This window comes from Oryzias melastigma, linkage group LG4, assembly GCF_002922805.2.
Source record: "Oryzias melastigma strain HK-1 linkage group LG4, ASM292280v2, whole genome shotgun sequence".
In the NCBI taxonomy this organism is placed as follows: domain Eukaryota; kingdom Metazoa; phylum Chordata; class Actinopteri; order Beloniformes; family Adrianichthyidae; genus Oryzias; species Oryzias melastigma.
The window spans coordinates 21,344,101-21,363,276 of record NC_050515.1 but is presented as its reverse complement, the minus strand read 5'-3'; the positions used below and the strand labels follow the sequence as shown (position 1 = coordinate 21,363,276).

At 35.9% G+C, this 19,176-nt stretch overlaps 1 protein-coding gene across 2 annotated transcripts in view; it reads right to left on the bottom strand.

The window, feature by feature from the left end:
- LOC112150324 (pituitary adenylate cyclase-activating polypeptide type I receptor) overlaps positions 1-19,176 on the bottom strand; it is a 29,460-nt gene that overhangs the window by 7,798 nt on the left and 2,486 nt on the right. For both annotated transcript variants that reach the window (XM_024278532.2, XM_024278533.2), the window contains exons 2-5: positions 7,386-7,524; positions 2,868-2,964; positions 1,414-1,527; positions 30-133 (exon numbers count right to left, since the gene is read on the bottom strand). In XM_024278532.2, the coding sequence (XP_024134300.1) occupies positions 30-133; positions 1,414-1,527; positions 2,868-2,964; positions 7,386-7,442 (372 nt within the window). In that variant the 5' untranslated portion in view covers positions 7,443-7,524. The remainder of the gene's footprint in view (positions 1-29; positions 134-1,413; positions 1,528-2,867; positions 2,965-7,385; positions 7,525-19,176) is intronic.

The following is a 19,176-nucleotide window of genomic DNA, read 5'->3' as shown; positions in this document are numbered from 1 at the left end:
CTGCAGACTGATAAAGGAAGTAAACTCACCGGGTGGCTGCTGTTTCCCTCCTCAACCAGGCAGGCGTCGACGTAATGAGGGAACGTCTCCGACCAGCCAAACTCAGTGCAGTTGCGGCTCACCTTCCCTAGCTCTGTGGACGAACAACACTTCATAAAGCTTCAAAAACCAGATGTTGAGAAGAAAAATTAATAATGAAGAGGAACAGTAAAAAATATAATTGAATGAAGGTTTTAGCCACAATTGGCGTATTTGCTGCACTATAAGGCACACCTAAGAGCTGTAATTTTTAAAATAATGACAGTGTGCCTTAACATCCAGAGCGCATTAAATATGGATTAACTCTGACTGATTATGAAGCAATTTTGTCAAAACGTTTTGGTTGGGTATTATTGTAAATATGCTAAAGCTGCTAACCTGTAGCGCTGTTGGACTATGTCTTATTTTTTTATTTAATGTGTTACTTACAAACATGGAAGTTAGCGTTGCAATAGTAATGTTTGTTTTGGCAGAATCAGTCTGTTTTTTACGTGTTAAAAAAAGGTTGGGAGTTACAGGCATTGTGAATATGCTAATGTGGCCAATACCCATAACATGGTAATGTGTAGCGTATCACAAAAAAGTTCTAGAATTGCTGTGATCGCTAAATGTTTTGTTTCGCTAAAACATTTGTCTCTAAAAATGTTTTGTTCTGAGAAATGTTTTTTTCACTAAAGGTTTTGTTCGGTTAAATATTTTGTCTCACTAAATATTTTGTCTCTCTAAATGTTTTGTCTCACTGAATATTTTTTTGTTGCTAAATGTTTTGTCTCACTAAATGTTTTGTCTCACTAAATATTTTGTTTCACTAAATGTTTTGTCTCACTCAATGTTTTGTCTCACTCAATGTTTTGTCTCACTAAATATTTTGTTTCACTAAATATTTTGTTTCACTAAATGTTTTGTCTCACTAAATGTTTTGTCTCACTCAATGTTTTGTCTCACTAAATATTTTATTTCACTAAATGTTTTGTCTCACTAAGTATTTTGTATCACTAAATATTTTGTTTCACCAAATATTTTGTTTCACTAAATGTTTTGTCTCACTAAATATTTATTTTCACTAAATGTTTTGTCTCACTCAATGTTTTGTCTCACTAAATGTTTTGTCTCACTAAATATTGTTGGAAACTCTTTCAGCTGATATTTGCTTATTAGAGACAATACTATTGAGACATTTGTAAAAACACATTAAACACAAAATGTATGTTAAATGACCAAAATATGCATGTTTCCTTTTATAAAACATCACGTGCTAGAGCAAATTTAAAAAATAATCAGCATGTAACGTCAGTCTGCACATTTATTGTTGGAATGTAATAACAGGAGCAGGATTTCATGGACACGGTGACTAAAGAGTCACCAGACACTGACCGTAGTCTTCCTCGCTCATAAACTGTGAGAAGAGTTCAGGACAGTTGACCTCGATTACGTCGCCAACCTTTGCTGGCTGCCAACACGTAAGGTTGTCCCAAAACCACGGACAGTCTGAGGAAGAAACACAACCGTTACCATCACACAGGCAGGCATTTTGTAAAACTGTTTTTTTTTTCTTGAAGGATAACATGCTATTTATAAAAAAAGAGTATCAAATTCTGTAAGAAGTGCTAAATAAAATGTGCCTCTGCTGCAGCCCACGCTGCTGTCACAGCCACACTAGGCATCATTTTGGCAATGCAGTCTTAGAAAATCATTTTTAGCAATTTTCAATTGGGTTGTTTAGTCATTTCCAGAGGAATTTTCTTAGATAATCAGCTTAGTTGGTGAACTGTTAAAGACCCCTCTAATGAAAATTTGGTCTATTTAATATGTCCTTGTAGCATTTTTCTGATGATGGAGGACATAAATAGAAAATTAAGATTAAAATTGCATTAATGCGTATTTCTTTATTCAAATCATTGTGAATCAGGAGCAGACAAAAAAAGCTGTAGATGTGATGTTGAAACTTGAATCGGTAGATCACATGCTCCCTGCTCCGCTCCATTCTGATGCATCCACTTGTAGACAAATAGACCCGTGTACGTCTCTGTTGTACCTGTTTCAGCTAGCATCAAAACTGTACGGCTGGATACCTGGAGAATCTATGTCACACAGTTTTTTTTTTTGGTCAATAAACGGCATAATCATAATTAAAAGACCACTGTTTTCACAATAGATCAAAAGATGATCGGAGTGGGACTTTAAGACTCACATGAACTGTGAAGCAAACCAAAGAAGTTAAATTTGATTTGCCTGAAATTAAGAGAATTCTACCCACTTGCAAGTGAATCCCGGTGTGTTTTATTACAGTTTTAATTGAGACAAAATATTAAGTGGACAATTAAGCAGAAATGACATAAAGAGCATGGCCGACTTTTTGAAGGTTTAAATGTAACCAAACATTGGACAAAATTAAGCAAAATGTAGACAATCTTCACATCTTTTACATTAGAAAGACAGCTTTAACTGAGCATCTCTAAACTTGACTTCATCCTTCATCTGTCTAGTCAACTTGAATTCTCCACAGCAGTCACCCTCCTGAAAAATGTCTCAGTGAAGACACACAGTCATATGGCAGACTTGAATACGAGTGTTAAATTACTCTGTCAATATGTGATTATTCTGTGTCACTATAAAGCACAGAAGCAAGCTGTGAAATCCTCTAATGATCTGTTTTTGCAGACAGTCATCTGCAGTTTGTAGAGCAATTTCCAGATCATTACTGTGAAAACCCTCAAGATGTTATCATTTTTTATGTAATTTCTTGTTTAAATTGAATCATCTGATCGTTATTACAAACATAAACAGGAAGGAATTTAAGTCGAAGAGTAAAAATAAAATAAACCGACCGAATTCAGAGCTGGAATCGTGCAACGCCATCATCTCCATGCATTTCTCCTGCTCCCTCTTGATCACGCAGTTGGAGGGCACCTGCTGGTTGGAGCCCTGCAAGAAACAAACAGAGAAAGTGTCATCATGTATGAACGACTCAAAGCTCTGCCGTGTGTGAAAAAGCTGCAGCACTAGTATCTGTTCAAACACCAAACTGCTCCAATGAATCACAGCGGAGCTGCTGGCCACCCCGTGCTCAGCGACCCAACGGAAGGTCGCTTCTCTGATTTAACCCAAACAGAAAAGGCTTTCAAACATAAACTTTTAGCTTCTCTTTATCCATCGGGAGAAAAGAAGAGGCTTCACAACAAACAGGGTGACAGATCACAGCTCAAAGACAGAGGAGGGGCATGAGGCTTAGGATGGCGTTTTGATCAGTCACTGCTGGGGGAGCATCCATCATCGTCACTCTGCTTCACCATCGATTTAGTTGATGGATGGAGGCACTCGCATTGGGAGGCTCACTGCTGAGCGAGTGTTTCCACAATTCCGCTCTGTCTGAAAAGAAGACGACAAAATGAGCTGCGGCCTCCAGACAGATCATTGAACTTGGTTTATCCAGCTTGACAATTTAACACCCATGAGCGGCCTTCACTGATGTCGAATTCATTCTTCACTAAAGCCTGATCTGGTCATATCGGTGTCCATGAGAGGATTGGATTTAGAGCAGTGGTACAAAAGTTTTCTTGAAGTAATGGTCAGTGTTTTTAGATGGTTTAATCTTTGACGTCACCAGTGAGATCGTAAATGGTGAAAACTAGGCTTGAGATGGGTTAGTTTTTGATTTAGGTTTTGTGTTTTTTCTTTGGATCACTAAAACACTCCAAACTGATTCTGTTTTGGCCCTTTAGTGGCCCACAAGCTAACAAGTTTGCTGACCCCCGACTTTATGGGAGTTTATTACACACGGTTCAAAAACTTTAAGAAATGTGGCAAAAGGCACGAAAAAATAAAGAGTTAGTTATTTCAGTCCATTCACCCACCAGTCAATCAAAAAATAAAAGAAAAAACTTCCCATGCAAATAGTTTGCAGTCTACTTAAATCAAGTTAATTGATTTAAAAATACTATCTGTAGAAACGTTCGTAGTTCCTTTTAACACAGAAGCCTCCAGAGGTCATTTAAAGGCAACATTTAGAACCTTGGGTTCTCTTCTTGTATCTAATAATCTCAATTATTTGAATCTAGAGAAAAACCAAGAAGGAAAAAAAAAATCTTTTCATCGAAGGAAACCTGATGAGTAATGTTGGATTGGGGTTCTGGAAGTCCATCATAAAGCAGATAAATGTCTGCTGTTCATTAGCAGAATAGACGTACTTCTCTTCACCTGCTCACTTTATTGTCTCTGACCTCATTTCATTGGTCTTAAAGGTGAAAACTTCATGGATCAACGTGTAAAGCATACAAGCAACTCAGATCAGCCGCTTCACCCGGACGATGACGCCACCAGGACAACAATCATGACAAAATATTAGTTTATTTGTGAGCTTAAAGGATCTTCTTTGATCGGTTGTGAATAGACTTAAGTGGAAATAAAACAGATGGATTTACTTTAATTAGGATTTATTCATAATTTGTACCCAACACTTGGGTCACCTTGGAAAACAAAACTGATTGTCTCTTAATTTCATGGTAGGTGTGTCAGTCCATTTAAGATACATTTATATTAAAAAATGTCCAATTAATGTTTTTTATAATTTTCTATTTTCTTAAAATTGTACCTTCCGATTATGTTTATTATTCATACATGTTTTAGATTACATCATGTTATCTGAAGAGACGTATTATTTCTTCACACCTCATCGGTTTATTCCTCTGAAGTCGTGGTTGTAAGCTTTATTTAAAGGCTCCATAATAACATTAGATCTATCTTGAATGACTTCACTGAATGTCAATAGTTCGTATTGAGAAAGCCCAGAAGGATCCGCTTCACACATAGAGACAACTGTATTGATTTACCTGCTCTACTATCATGACTAATAGGTGTTACTGTAGGCGGAGCAGCAGACCATGAACGCAACAAAACACGTGGAGGACTGGCAGTTCCAAACTCTGTTCCTTCAAAAACAACTCTGAAGTGGCAAGTGCGTAATTTTACTTTATTAAATTATTTGTGGTGAACACCAATCGTCTATTTGTAATCTATACTTTTTATGGTCCAAGGAAGCGAACTCTGAAGAGTATCAAACAAGGACCGAATATCCTGATACTAATTCAGTCTAAATGAAGTTTAAAGCCTTACCAAAAACAAATATACTCAAGTGTACTTTTTTAAAACTAAATCTAAGATAGCATACTTTTAGTTTACTTTTAAAGTACTTATTAAAGATATATTCGATAGACTCGGACACCTGAATCAAAATCATTAATGGACTGCCTGTCTGTGGAGGTTGCAAATCCTGGGAACTCCGACTTATTATCCATCCAAGAACTTGCTTCATAGATTATTTGGTTATTCTACACTACATGTACTTCAAAATGTACTTTTTAAAACTTAAAATGAACTTCAAGTTTAATGTCAGTAAATTAACAGTATAGCAGAAAGGTTACTTTAAGTATATATTCATAAACTTAAAATAAACTTTAAGTTTATTAAAAGTAAACTATTAGTATACCAAAAGTTTACTTTAAGTATACTTTTTATAAACTAAAAGTGATTCGATTTGGATCCAATAAGTAAACTTGTTAGTAAACTCTCAGTATACTTTATAGGTGTACTTGGTACACGTGGGGAAATACTTAATATACTTGACGTATACTTATTTTTGGTAAAGGAATGGTTTGTCACTAAACACTTCATTATCTTAAATTCCAAAAACAACAGAAATGTTAGCATAAAGATTGGATGATAGAATTGTTCAAAAAACAAGTAATTCTATGAAAAGGCCAACTTAAAAAAAAAAAAATCCCTATACACCATCAAAGACACATTACTGGTGTAATCCAGACACACAAGTACCACTCCTTTAACAGATTACCAGATGGAGAAGAATAAATCGTCACTCCGCAGAACTTGTCTCCTCTGATCTGTACTTAAAGCTCAGTTAAAGTCCCATAAGCCATCCCACATAAAACATGCTCTCCACATTTAACTCATCACTCAGGGGAGCCGTAAGCTGCTGTACAGCCAGACTCAGAGACTATTTGGTGGGTAAACACCTTAAGCCAAGTGTCAAGGAGGGAGCCATCTTTGGTATAAGTCATGGATTTGAACCCACAATCTCCAAGTCCAGCAGTGATATACTTTACACTTTGCATCTTCTGAACTCACTGTCAGCATACACAGTTTGCAGTTGAATGACATAAAATGTTGTTTTAGTCACAGACAAATGACTCATCTTCTGCAGAGTGGAAGTTTCACGACTGGTTTAGTTGCTCAGGCAGCATCCTATCAGTACCAGGCAGGGATTCACTGGACTCCTGATGGCGGTCCAGTCAGCCACGAACATTTGCAGATGCCGTCTGCATGCCTGGACGCGTCATATTACACTGTGGAAGTGATCAAAAGACCTGATTTGGCTAAAAAGCAAACGCTTCACTTCAAACCTTTCCACTTAATTCCATGAAAATAAATTGATGGTGATTTTCAGATTTAACTTCAATTCCATTTTTCTTTTTCCTTCAAGCTTTTCTTGGAACAATGTTGAAGAATGAATTAATGATAAGATCCTTACCCAACGGTTCTGACACACGCTGATCGATGCATAATTGATGGGTACTTTTCCCTATGGTTACCATGAAAATCAATCTTCGTTTGAATTCATTTAAAAGGTCCACCTGTTGCTGAATCTGTTGGTTTATTGATTTCTCAGGACTCTCGTTCTGCTCCACATTTTGCAGTGCAGTCTAACCCAAAGAGAAGACAGAGGCGATTGCAGCTTTCAAGCAGTAGTTTTGCACAATGGTAGATTTGTGTGAAGCTAAGAAGAATCCAATTAAACCTGCAAGAATTTCTTTTGTGAAGGTGGAACGGCCAAATAGGATAAAAAGCTCGGCGGAAAGATTCGCCAGAAAGCAAAGAAAGACATCACAGCAGGTCCGTTTAGCTTTATGTCACAGTAAGTGACATTTTAATAACACCTATTTAAATAAAAAATAAATCTTCTTAAGACTAACAGATAACTCCTAAATTATGACATCTATCTACCCACTTTCTAAACCCAGTCGGGTCACAAGGATGCAGGACTCCAACTCAGCTGCTGTTGACAGAGGTGAGGTACAGCCTGCATGTTACATGAATGCTAGCCAATCAGAATGCTAACCTGAACTAACTTTCAATGAATTAATCTCCAAATCTGGTGTTCTAATCATCCATTCATCTATCTAAAGTGGTTGCTGGAGCCTATCCTAGCACCTGTCGGGTGCTATAGTCAAAAATATATATATTTTTTAAATAATTTATCTATTCTTTTAGTGTTGATTCAAGTTTCAAGAAAGAATTGTGTACAAGAAATGACTTAAAAAAATCAAACTCACCAAAGGCAAAAGGAGGAGCAGGGTAAGGGTCAGCGGGCGGATGATGTCGGCAAACATCTTGAGATTCTTGTGAAGGATTTTCTTTGGACACGGAGCTCAAACGGCAGCACAGAGCGAAGACACCGGCTCACCTCGGTATCTGAAAGAGACGACGGGATCATCAGGAATGTTTAATCTGCTTATTCTGTCAAATGAAATGACGGAATAATAGCTGTTTCTTTCTCTATAGAAGTCTAAGGAATTTTGGATTCTTGGAATCAGCGGGTACTTCCTGTTTGGAAGGCAAGGGGGGAGGGGTCACTCAGTCGAGTTTTTATATACAGTCAATGATATCAAGACAAAAATCTGAGGAGAAAATGTTAAGAAAGTCATCATTAAATTGAGCTTTGTAAATGGAAACTTGGTTTTGCAAAAACTATACAGAGGGCCCAAATATTTATATATATATATATATATATATATATATATATATATATATATATATATATATATATTGGTTAGAGTCAAGCAGCTTTGGACCACTTTCAATTTAAAGGTGTGCTTGGGTTGTTTTTGTGCTGTTATGTTTTTTCTTTTAGAAGCACTGCACCAAAAAGCTGCTACCAGGATATTCTGATGAAACTAGCTTCTTACCACACTTTGAGGGACAATTTTAAGAGTGAAATGAATCAATATATATGTCCTTGAGTTTGTTTTTCAACTAAAGTTTGACAAACATGTAATAAGAAATCAAAAAATTAAAATGAAGGTTGCAAAAATCATATCTTTCTTTTAGCGAGAACCAAAATCACCCACATAAAAATACAAATATGCTTCCAAAGTGTCACTTCCTCAAAGCTAGGATTTGCAAGCAAATATTTTTTGAAGCGTCCATTTTTAGCACATTTATGAGCCAGCATCTGAAGGTCGTCACAGAGTCTGTGCCGCGTGCACGTCTGCGTTCTGCCGGATGCACTGTGGCTCTGCGGGCCAGAACGGTTTGCTTGGACTCAGCCAAGTATTAGTACTAGCGCTCGGCCTCGTCCCACAGGGAGAACTTGGCAGTCTGGCGTTCCCACTCCATCAGAACCCTGCCAACAGAAAGCGTTGTCAGGGGCAACAGCTGAGCGAGCCGCAGAGTTTGGATCTGAAGTGGACCACGTGGACCGGGAACCTCCTCCTGCCTTTTTCTCTGCCTGTAAATAGACTCGCTGGGATTCAGTCGCCGGCGTTTTCAGTAACGGATCTGACCTTCACTGACAGATTCCACAAGGATCAGAGGAAACCCACCCACGTGAAAATGTTTAGTTGACTGTAATGAATGATCTTCCACAGAAAAGCTTTCATGTGTGCTGAAGCCTGAAATCCGAGGAATCCATTTCTGAAGACAATTAAGGCCCATCACAGAAACAGAACTTGTGGGCTTGAAAAGATGGTAATACTTTCATGACACTGTGGGAATATCAGTTCACTTTTTCTGTGGTTCACAGCGGGTGTGTTTTGTTGAAACTATCAGTCAGAAACTTGCTGCGCCCATGTCAGAACCTAAAATAATAAGAGAAAGATCACAGAAGGGTAAGAAATAAAAAAAATATTAAGGTTAGAAGAAAAAATGTAAAAATAATAGTAAATTTAAAAGGATGCAGTGTTGAAATTATGAGAAAATGGTTATAATTTTCATGAAATCATGAAGAAAAAGCAAATGTTTTTGTCCTTGTTATTTCCTTCTAATAATTTTACAAGGAAAACGTCATGCTTTTTTGCATAAGCCTTCCTCCACATTATTTGCTGACTAAATCCATCAATGCAGCCACCTATGGGGACTTTTAGGAATCTACATCCCATAATGCAATTGGACAGCTAGAAATTGTCAGCCAGAACTCCACTCCTGGTGGATCAGGGATATTCATCTGAAGAACTTCCTGCTAACTCTTTTTAATGTCCTCACATGTATAATAACACAAAGTCGACTCACTAAAGACTTAATATTTCCTTATTTGTGAAACCAATGCTGTAATAAGCTCCTACAATGTGATCTTTATCTCTCATAACAAACCACAATATTGGTCATTTACTGTTTTATTTTTTTATGTCTTAAATATCGTGAATTATCAGTTTATAACTTATAAAATTTCTAATTTATTCCTGCCAATTATTGACTCATTTAAAAATATAAACTATTCTCCCTCATAATAATAAGACTTTATTCTCCTAAATTTGCAACTTTTCTCTCATAATTTTATGACTTTCTTCTTAAATAATTACAACTTTATTCTCGTAAAACTACAAGTTTTCCTTCACAATTTTATGACTTTAGTCTCGTAAAATTACGACTTTTTTCTTGTAAAATTGCAACTTTTCTCACATAGTTTTACAACTTTAATCTTGTAAAATTACGACTATTCTTTTAACTTTCTACGACTATTCTTCTAAAGTTTTGACTTTTTTCTTATAACAACTTTATTCTCATAAATTTAAATTTTGCTCATAATTTTACAAATATATTCTAATAAATATTTTTTTATATCATTATTTTTTTGGAGGCCCTAATTTTACATCATAGAAAGAACAAATTGTTAAAAAAATAAAATAAAACGATAAAAGTTCTACATTAGGAACGTCCCTCCTCAACATAATGAATAATTCATAGCTTTCATTGAGAAGGCTTTCTGATGATGACATGAAATGTATCGTCCAACACCGTTAGATGGAAGAGGACGGTTTTATAGAAACAGAAACTTTCTAGACAGATGAAGCACAAAAACATAGATATAAAAAACTTTCTTTTTAGTCATTTTTGCATTTTCAAACTTTAAAAATGACTGAAATCACGCAGCAGGACCAAAATTTATGTCTGTACATTGCCTTAACATTGCAACACAAGTTGTGTCTGGTGTGAACACAGCTCTACAAAGACAACAGCTTTTGGTTTGAGTAGAACGCATCATATTTGGCGCAGACTTCACAGCAAAATTTAAAAGTGTGTCCTAAACTGCACAGATTAATATGTCATTCAGCTTAGTGAGGAAATTAGAATATTTACTTTAAAACAGAAACACCCAAAGGGCGACACTTATTCATTAACCTAACATGAAACGCTGTGAGTTTAACAGCAGAGAAGGTGCTGGTCCCAAACTAAAATGTGACTTCTTCTTAGTCATTTTTTGCTTCATGCACTTCAAAGAACATCAAAGTTTTCTTCTTATCGTGTCAAACAGCTGAAGCATGGCTCTCATTGCAGATGGTCTGTCAGGTATGATCAGACTGATACAGGCAGCTGCAAAAAAATCATTTCAGCTCTCCCTGTGAAGTCGGTTTGGAAGGCTTTAAAGTAGTTCTGTTTCAACAAATGTGTTTAAATTTAGGTCAGATTTAATAGTTATAATTCTCAAATGAAATCCAATCCATTTTGTTACTCGGTATTAATCAATTAGCATTTGGCTTTTGTTAAATGTTGTGCAATTGTGATTTCTGTAATAGTGTTTTAAAATGTTTCGAAAAGAAACGTCATCTTTGTTACGTAATAAATAATCTGCTCTTGGACTGAAAAATCATGAATTTCTTTAAAAAGATGCTAAGAACCAGATTCTGGTAAATATTGGGGGAAAAGTTAGATAAAAGATAACATGGGTGGGATTATTCGACCTTGCTTCTCCCCAATCCTTTTAATCAATCAAGCTCTACATGATGATTATTATATTAAATAGATTTTATGTCATGTGTGTGTACTGCTTACATGTACAAATGTGTGCAAAATCTCAAGAAGACAGCATGTCTTTTCTTTTATAATCAGTTTATGAATTAATATATATCTAATAGGTTTGACATAACCATTATTTTTATTGTATTTTTTTCCTTTTTAAAAAATGCTCAATGTAAGTCAAATCAAATTAAATTAAATCAGTTTAAAGCAAAGCAATCAATGTACCAATTTTAAAGATGTTTAAAATTGGCCAATGTCCCATTTTACTATATTAATGCGTCTTAATAATTAAGGATTTTTTTCAAGGGTTTATTAGGATTTAAGTTATCTAAATAACTCATTGAGCGTTTTTTATTGCAAATAACCCCTGAAGTCCCAGCCTGTTCCTTAATTACCTTTGGTTTAGAAAGAACTAAAAATATCCTGTATGTTTATGTCGGTGTGTTTTAGCTGAGCGACAACCACCTTCCTCAAGCTGTAATCAGCGGTTTAATGAGTCTCAGCGGCTTTTATGTGCAGCGCAGTGTGAGTGTGTGTGTGTGAAACATAAAGGCTCCATCAAAATGTACACACCTAATTAAAAAAACACATTCGAGCATGTTCATTCTTTCATCAAAGCACTTCGGACTTTTAGAAAACTCCTGTTTAAAAGTTGCACCAAACTGAAAAAGAAAAAAACTGGTTAAAAAAAACAAGTTTTTTATCCGTTCTCTGGGGTAAAATGGGGAAAATAAACAAGCAAAGTTTTCCTTATGATCACTCTGAAAGTGCGGCAGAAAGGAGCATCATTAGACTGTGAGAGACAGCAGTAAAGTGTGAGCCACTTTTGTTTTAAGTGGGAGCACTTAACTCCCCCAGGACGTGTTCTGGTCAGGCTTTGACAGCTGCTGAAGCTTGCAGAGTAAAGGCCATCATACCCCCTCTTCTGAAAAGATGCTGAGACCCTTTTGACATTTCATCAGCTCTTCAAGACATCAACTAATGTGTTATAATCCAGCTATGGACTGTCTAATTCCCTCTGAACATCACTGAAAGTCGCTCACATCTCCAACTCTATAATTAGTCTAAAGAATTATAGGAGGAATTAATACAAGCAGACAGACTGAGGTAGAGAATAGGAGAGCTGCCCTGGTTTCTCGCTCCCATTACGTCCCATTTTTCCCACAAACCATTTGGGAGCTGTGCCATCACAAGTCAGAGACAAAGACACTTTGAAGCGAAAATAGAGGAGTAATAAAAATAACGTCGCAATATCCCAGGAGACAGGAAAACCAAGAGTCTCTCAACAGCTGATAAGCTATTAAGCACTTTTCCCCACTGTGGAACAATTTAATGACTTACTTTTCAAAAACTAACAGATAATTAAAAAAAATAATAATAAAATTCTTAGGTTTACATTGTCATCCTCAATAAACACTTCATTATAAAAGTTAAGATTTAAAGACTCTTTATAAAATGTGTAATTGTCTCTAAGAAGAAACATTCAGACCAACAGAGTGAGTTAAAAGACTCTCTGAAGACTCTAATTAATTAAACACGTCTATATCTGACAGGCTTGAGTGGACGGTGGAGCCAATTTGCTGCCTGGAGTGTGGAATCACACCAACAGGAATATTACCCTGACATTCGGCCCTCTATGAACCTAATTGGAGTTAATTATCTGTTAGCCACTGCTAAATGTCTGTCCGGTCGCTCTGAAAATTGATATAATTCACAGTCCTTAAATGGACAATAATGTAAAGGAAAAAGTGTTAAACTGCTACATCCGCTATTGAACTGAGCCAGTAAATAAATGAAAAAGGAAGGGAGCCTAAAACATGGCCCTGAGGAATCCCTTTGCCCAACAAAAGACTAAAATTAGGTTGTTTTTAAAGAAAATCATTTAAAGTTAAATCAACTTTCAATTAGAAAATAATTCACATTATCGAATTAATTTACTTTTTTGTTTAACTTTTTATAAGAGCCTCAGTAATGAAAAGCTAAATTAAAACAATGACGTCTACTTTTATAGCCGCTTTACTGTCTTCTCAGTAGGCCCAAGGTGTTTTGTAGTCAGTTGCTATCACATTTTCTCAAGATTATTTTTCTTGCAATACTGAAAATTGGACTTAAAAAAAAAAAAAAAGTATTTTTACTTTCTTAAGATTCAAATTTTTAGTGTAAACTTTTGAATATGAAAAAAATCTCTGTAAAGAGAGATGTAATGTCTGAAACAGAGCGATTTGTCCCTAACATTTCCATAATTACAGTCTGCGGTGCTTGATGCTCCACTAATTCATAGCCTCTATGGCAGATGTGACATTTAGTTCTGGTTGCCACTGGAAACTGTGATTGTTCAAAGTGAAGTCCTGAATCAACATCAGCGGTTAATGTTTTCTTCAAGTCCTGCCATTTTCCATGAAGGAAAGTGACATTAAAAAGGCTTTACTCGGAGATACTGCGGGGAGATGGTACAAAAACACATAAAATACAACAGTTTGCTAAATAAACACAAAAGAGGATAAAAGTGAGAATTGAGAATCACAATTCTAGTTTGTTTCTTAAGCTCAGCACCAATGTCTCTTCAGTTACAAGGGTATTAAAATCAAACATGAAGTTGAGGTTCTAATGATTTCACTTTTGCAAATTTTTATTGAGGACTATTTTAGATCGTTCACATGGTCGCAAGTTTTTTTTCCTGCCATCAATATTCAGTGCCATTTTGGTGACTTTTAGTTTAAGGGCACAGTGGGATCTCATGAGCCACCGCCAATTATTAACTGTCCTCATAGTTCTGTTGACATTCATGGTTTAAATCCCTCAAGTACAGCATGTATTACTCTTGTGTCGGCTAAAATTGCTGTAAATAAGTGTCTGTACTATCGGCTCATAGGTACAATTCCCCCAAAAGTTGTTGTTATATCCAGGAAAATAACCAAGTAAACAAGAACTAATGTCAAATCCATTCACATTTTAGTTTCCTAGAGTTCAGCTCACTGTTGATATCCCACATCAATATTATACAAATAAAATATTATTAGAGCATTCTGCCACACTGTATAGTCACATGGGTTTCCACACATTGAACTGTAATGATGGATTGATCGTTTTTTGCTGCCCTCACGTGTGTGTTCTCTTCTGTCTTTTTACGTTATAGTAAAATAACTTTGTCTCAATCCTAATGGCAGTTACAAAAATCCAAAATAAATAAACATAATTGATTTTTCTATTTCGAAAAATGATTTTTATAGTATAGCTCGATGCGATTAACAACTAGCCTTGGACGGATGGATCTGGTTTGACTGTAAGAATATAAATCCACTAATTAATCAAATGTTACACCTCTAGTTAAAACATACACTGAAAAAGTGAAACATTGGATCAGCAAAAGTTCTGTAATTTGTTACAGTTAACATTATTAGTTTTCATCAAATTAACATTTTGAGTTGATGGTTTATTAAACTTAAAAATGCAATTTGATAAAAACTAACATTTTTAAATGTAACAAATTAATGAACTTTTTTGATAAAGCATTTTAATGTTTAGTGTATTGACACTGCAGCAAATCTAACTTTCAAACTTTTCTTTTGACTCTGCCTTTACAAAAACTTTAAAATGTATTAGCGTTAATTGACAAATGTATTAAATTAACTGCTGATGCAAGTCTAAAGGATGAGTAGCACTGTTGTAACAATAATGGCTTTTAAAGGGAACCAAATATAAGAACATGTAGCAATGTAGCCAATATTTGACAAGATGTTCTACTTTTACATCAGAGTAAGAGGAGGATTTTAAACACAGAAACAATGACTTGCAAGAATGCATAATCATATTCGTCCAATTCTTCTAGTGACTCCTGGGTTTCTACTGCTTTTTTGCTTCGATTTAGTTCATTTTTTAAGACATTGTGTGTTCAATCTCAAAAGTATAGTATCGTATATAACTGAAAATCCACATTATTTTAAAAAAATGTTTTCCCATCATGCTACTTTGTTGTTGACAATTGCTCCCATTTAGGTGGATGTTTCGGAACCTACACAATCGCATTTTTTAACAAATATCTACAGTAATGAACTCAGACAAACTGGTCAAAGCAGGTGTGTCAAGGCCCAGGCTTCATCTGTGAGCTCAGGTTTTTATATAATATTCTCTTACCTCCCGTAAGGCTCCTGACTAACATGAATTCTGTTGGAATTCCAGGCACTGTTGTGCAGTGACGTAGAAAAATCAACACTAATGAGAAAACAGCAGAGGCTGCAGCTTTGCCTGAACAGACTCTGGTTCTGGTCGGTGATCTGCCAGCACTGATATGAACGCATGACATGGATGATGTTCACACCTCTGTGATCAAACCAGCTGTGTATAAAATCGGTGTCATTCAGGGTTACTGACTTCATCCTCTCATATGAGGTCATCTGACCAGAAACTTTTTGATAAACAAAATAATAAATAAAGAAAATGTATATATATTGTGCAGTAGTGTGGTATTACTCTATTATGAGGGTATTATTACAAAATATTTTGATATATTTTTACTTAAGAACATTAACTGATTTTTGCATGCTCCTTTCTGAGCATTTATCAAATGTGTTATATATACATATATTACTTACTATTTTCAAGTATATACAAATATTTAAAAGCAACACTCAGTAAATGTTACATATTTATTCATCCATAAAATATAAATTTTTAAAGGCTGCGTGGTGACGCTACCCTAAGGGATCACACGGCTACAGAAATGGTAAAATTTGAATAATATGTAAAAAAGTAGAAAATTTCTAAAGCACTAACTCGGCCATTTGTATTGTTTTAATGGCAACCAATAAATATAAACATTAAGGTGAACTCCAACTGGAGGGAAAAAAACCCACAGCTGCCAGGAGACGATTAAAATTAATGCATTGAAGCACGTAGAGGCAGACGAATGACCTCAGGTGACATGAATGTGGAGGAGATGGCGCCAGCATCATTTCATCGAGGTCATAATGGACAGACACGAACAGGAAAAAAAAACATTTCGTATAAAGTTACAAAATGCGTTTGCATCTGCTTTATTTATGTATTTTTTGTTTACTCACTTATTTAACTCCTTTTAATTAAAATATGATGTTTTAACCAGAAGATTTAAATGTCATGTTTGTGCTCAGCTCCCTCACCTCATCACTACCATCTGACCCTGCACAGCCTCCTATAAGACCAACAGAAACACTCCAGTCTCAAAATGACCGAATCATTTGACTGGTTTACAGTTTTTCCTTGCTAAGGAGCTTTGTCACAAAACTACTTACTTAACCCTCTATTTTATGAGACTGAACTCTTTTAGTTGATTTGTGTTCCTCCACTGTGAACCTTCAAAATAAAAGTCACTGTAATGACCCAGATCCATCTCCCACCTTTTTGTTCTTTAAACAAAACCTAAATCTGATCTCTTATGCACTCATAAACTCATACTTAAGTAATTCTGAGCCGTCTAAAACTGTTAAAAATGCACACAATTCAAAAATGAAAAACACTAGAAAATATTTCTATACCTTTTGTCACAAAGATTTAGAAAAAAACTGGTTGAGATGTGAAAAAACTCAAATGTGGTGATGACCTCTTGACCTCTGACCTTTGTAAATGCTGCCACCTTGAGTCAACGTGACATTCTGCTCAAAGTACAAGCCTGTTCAAATATGAATATATTGATGTCGTATATTTAGAGCAACAAACGTTTAAATTGTTACACCAATTTCCAAAGACAAATGTGTACTTCAGGGAAGACTCTGCATCACCTTGTGTTGCTATGACAACAAACGCTGCTGGATTAAGGAGTACAATTTGACTCCACTGCAACATAAAAACCTGTGTAATTTAAGGGGTTTGTCTTTATAATTGTTATCAGAGTGGTTGGGGGTCTCGTACGTCAGTCCTTCAGAGGTTTTCTGTTTGTTGCGTTAGGTACCCAGGAGTACTTTCAGAAACAGAATAAAGTTTAACCAGGACACGTCTTTGGGCTGGCACATTTCTGAAGTTTCTCTAGCTGCCCTGTTCCACCTACATAATGTTACTAAAATCAGGAGCATCCTTTCTTAGGCTCCTGCAGAGAAACTGGTCTGTGCTTTTGCTGCATTGTATGTACCACTGCAGTTTCATCCTATTGGGCTGTTCTAAAGCTGCTCTAAAAACCCAGTCAAAAATACTCAAAAAGTTCATATTTTTCTTAATAAATAAAAAGACAGATTTATGAAAAGCTTATAAAGTAAGAGAAGTAGTGAAGATCTGTGGTGTGTACTTCCTGTTTGGCTTTAAATGTTAAGTTCAGCCGCTTTTGATTCTGTGCCTTTTGTTCCACCAGTGGTCATGTTCACACCAGGCTTTAGTTACCAAACTTTACTGTTGTTGTTGAATACCCACTGTGGAATTGTTTCTTTTTTTTAATTAAATGTCAGATCCATTCACATCACTGGTTTTTTCATTCTGTCGTGGTTTGCTTAAGTTCAGTTCAGTTTAATTTTTGAGGTTTGGAGATTTTGTTTCATCTTATTTAATAAACCGAGTTTCCCTTTTCCTGTCTTTAGTTCTCTTGCCTTTTTTTTTTCTTGTTCACCAAAAGCAGACCACATGGCAAAAGCTTAGGAAAAAAGTTGACCTGGGTGACCTTTCTCAACTTCATCTATCAACTTCCCACAAGTTTATAGACTCACCACATTATTTCATTTTCGAAACAATTCTCTTTGGCAATAAATCTTTTGAAACTTTACAAACTTAAAAAAAAAAATGTTTGTTTTCTCTTTTCAGTAAAAAAGATGCATTCATGGGATAAGTAGCAGATCTGACATTGTTGATTGAAAAAGGCGCCCAATATTACCTGCCTAATAGCTGCACAGAATCATGACCGCCAAGACTCGGTCTCTGGAACGTCTGGTTTCCACTCAGCACAGAAACTGATAAAGTCACTCATGACCTGTTATTGAGTGACTAGTTCACCATCTCTCCTCAAAATCCTGGACACATTCATCTCCACCGCACAATAGTTGTCTTCTGATCCTGGTCATACTCCACTGAGAGAATAGAAGACATTTCCTCGAGGGAAATGATAATCAATGTGTCATTCAATCCCCTGAGGAGTTCCTCAAAGCTTAGTCCTAAAACCCATTGTATTTATCACTTATATGCTATAGGTTGGATCAGAAACTCATTCCGCTGCTATGCTGATGATACTAAACTATTGCTCAGTAGGATCATAATATCTTTCATTTCTTCATAAGCATCCTCCTTCATCTTGGCCTTTATATCCTCCGGAGACGAGAAAAGAGCAGATCCAAGAAAACTGAAACAACCGAGCACCTCACCTGATTCAACTATTCTCCATGAGCTGCATTACTATATCGGGACACAACAAGTCACTTTCCTTTTAGCATCACTAACCTCAGCAAAATTTGATCTACAATTCACCCTTAAAGCTTACTGAACACACAAGTTTCACTCTATTAATTAAACCAAAAGCTGGTTCAACCTGGTTGACCTCCAAACTGGACGACTGCCATGCACTCCTTATGGGGTTCCCCAACAAGCACCTCTAGAAACGGAACATCCATAGAAATCCTGTAATGAATCTCATGAGGAGCAGGAAATGGAGCACATCGCTCCTGCTCTTCCTTCATTCACTGCCTCCTTGTCTCCAAAAATTAGATTTGAGGACTCACTTATCAACCCATCCATCATTCATAGATGCTTTTTTCCCAAAAGTTCCTTTTGGAACTTGTCACATCATCAACTATACTCTTCAATCTCTTGGCTCAACTTATTATCACTGGCTTTTCAAAAGAAAGTTTATCATATTTAAACCTCAAGATTCCATTCCTAACCTTTAATTTTAACTCCAATTTAAAAGAAATGTTACAATTCTTCAAATAACCACTCGGTGCTGGTTTGGAAAGCTTTTTCCAATTAAATTCAAAGTTAAAAATTCTAATGCTTTCTTCATTGGCAATCAGTTGCTCCAGTAGGGGGATCCCAATAAATATAAACTATTACATCGATGACACTGCCCATTCACCAAGTTTTTTAAGCAACAGATTAGTAAACTTCAACCTGCCGTCCAGTGTTGGGACTAACGCCGTTTAAGTATAACGGCGTTACTAA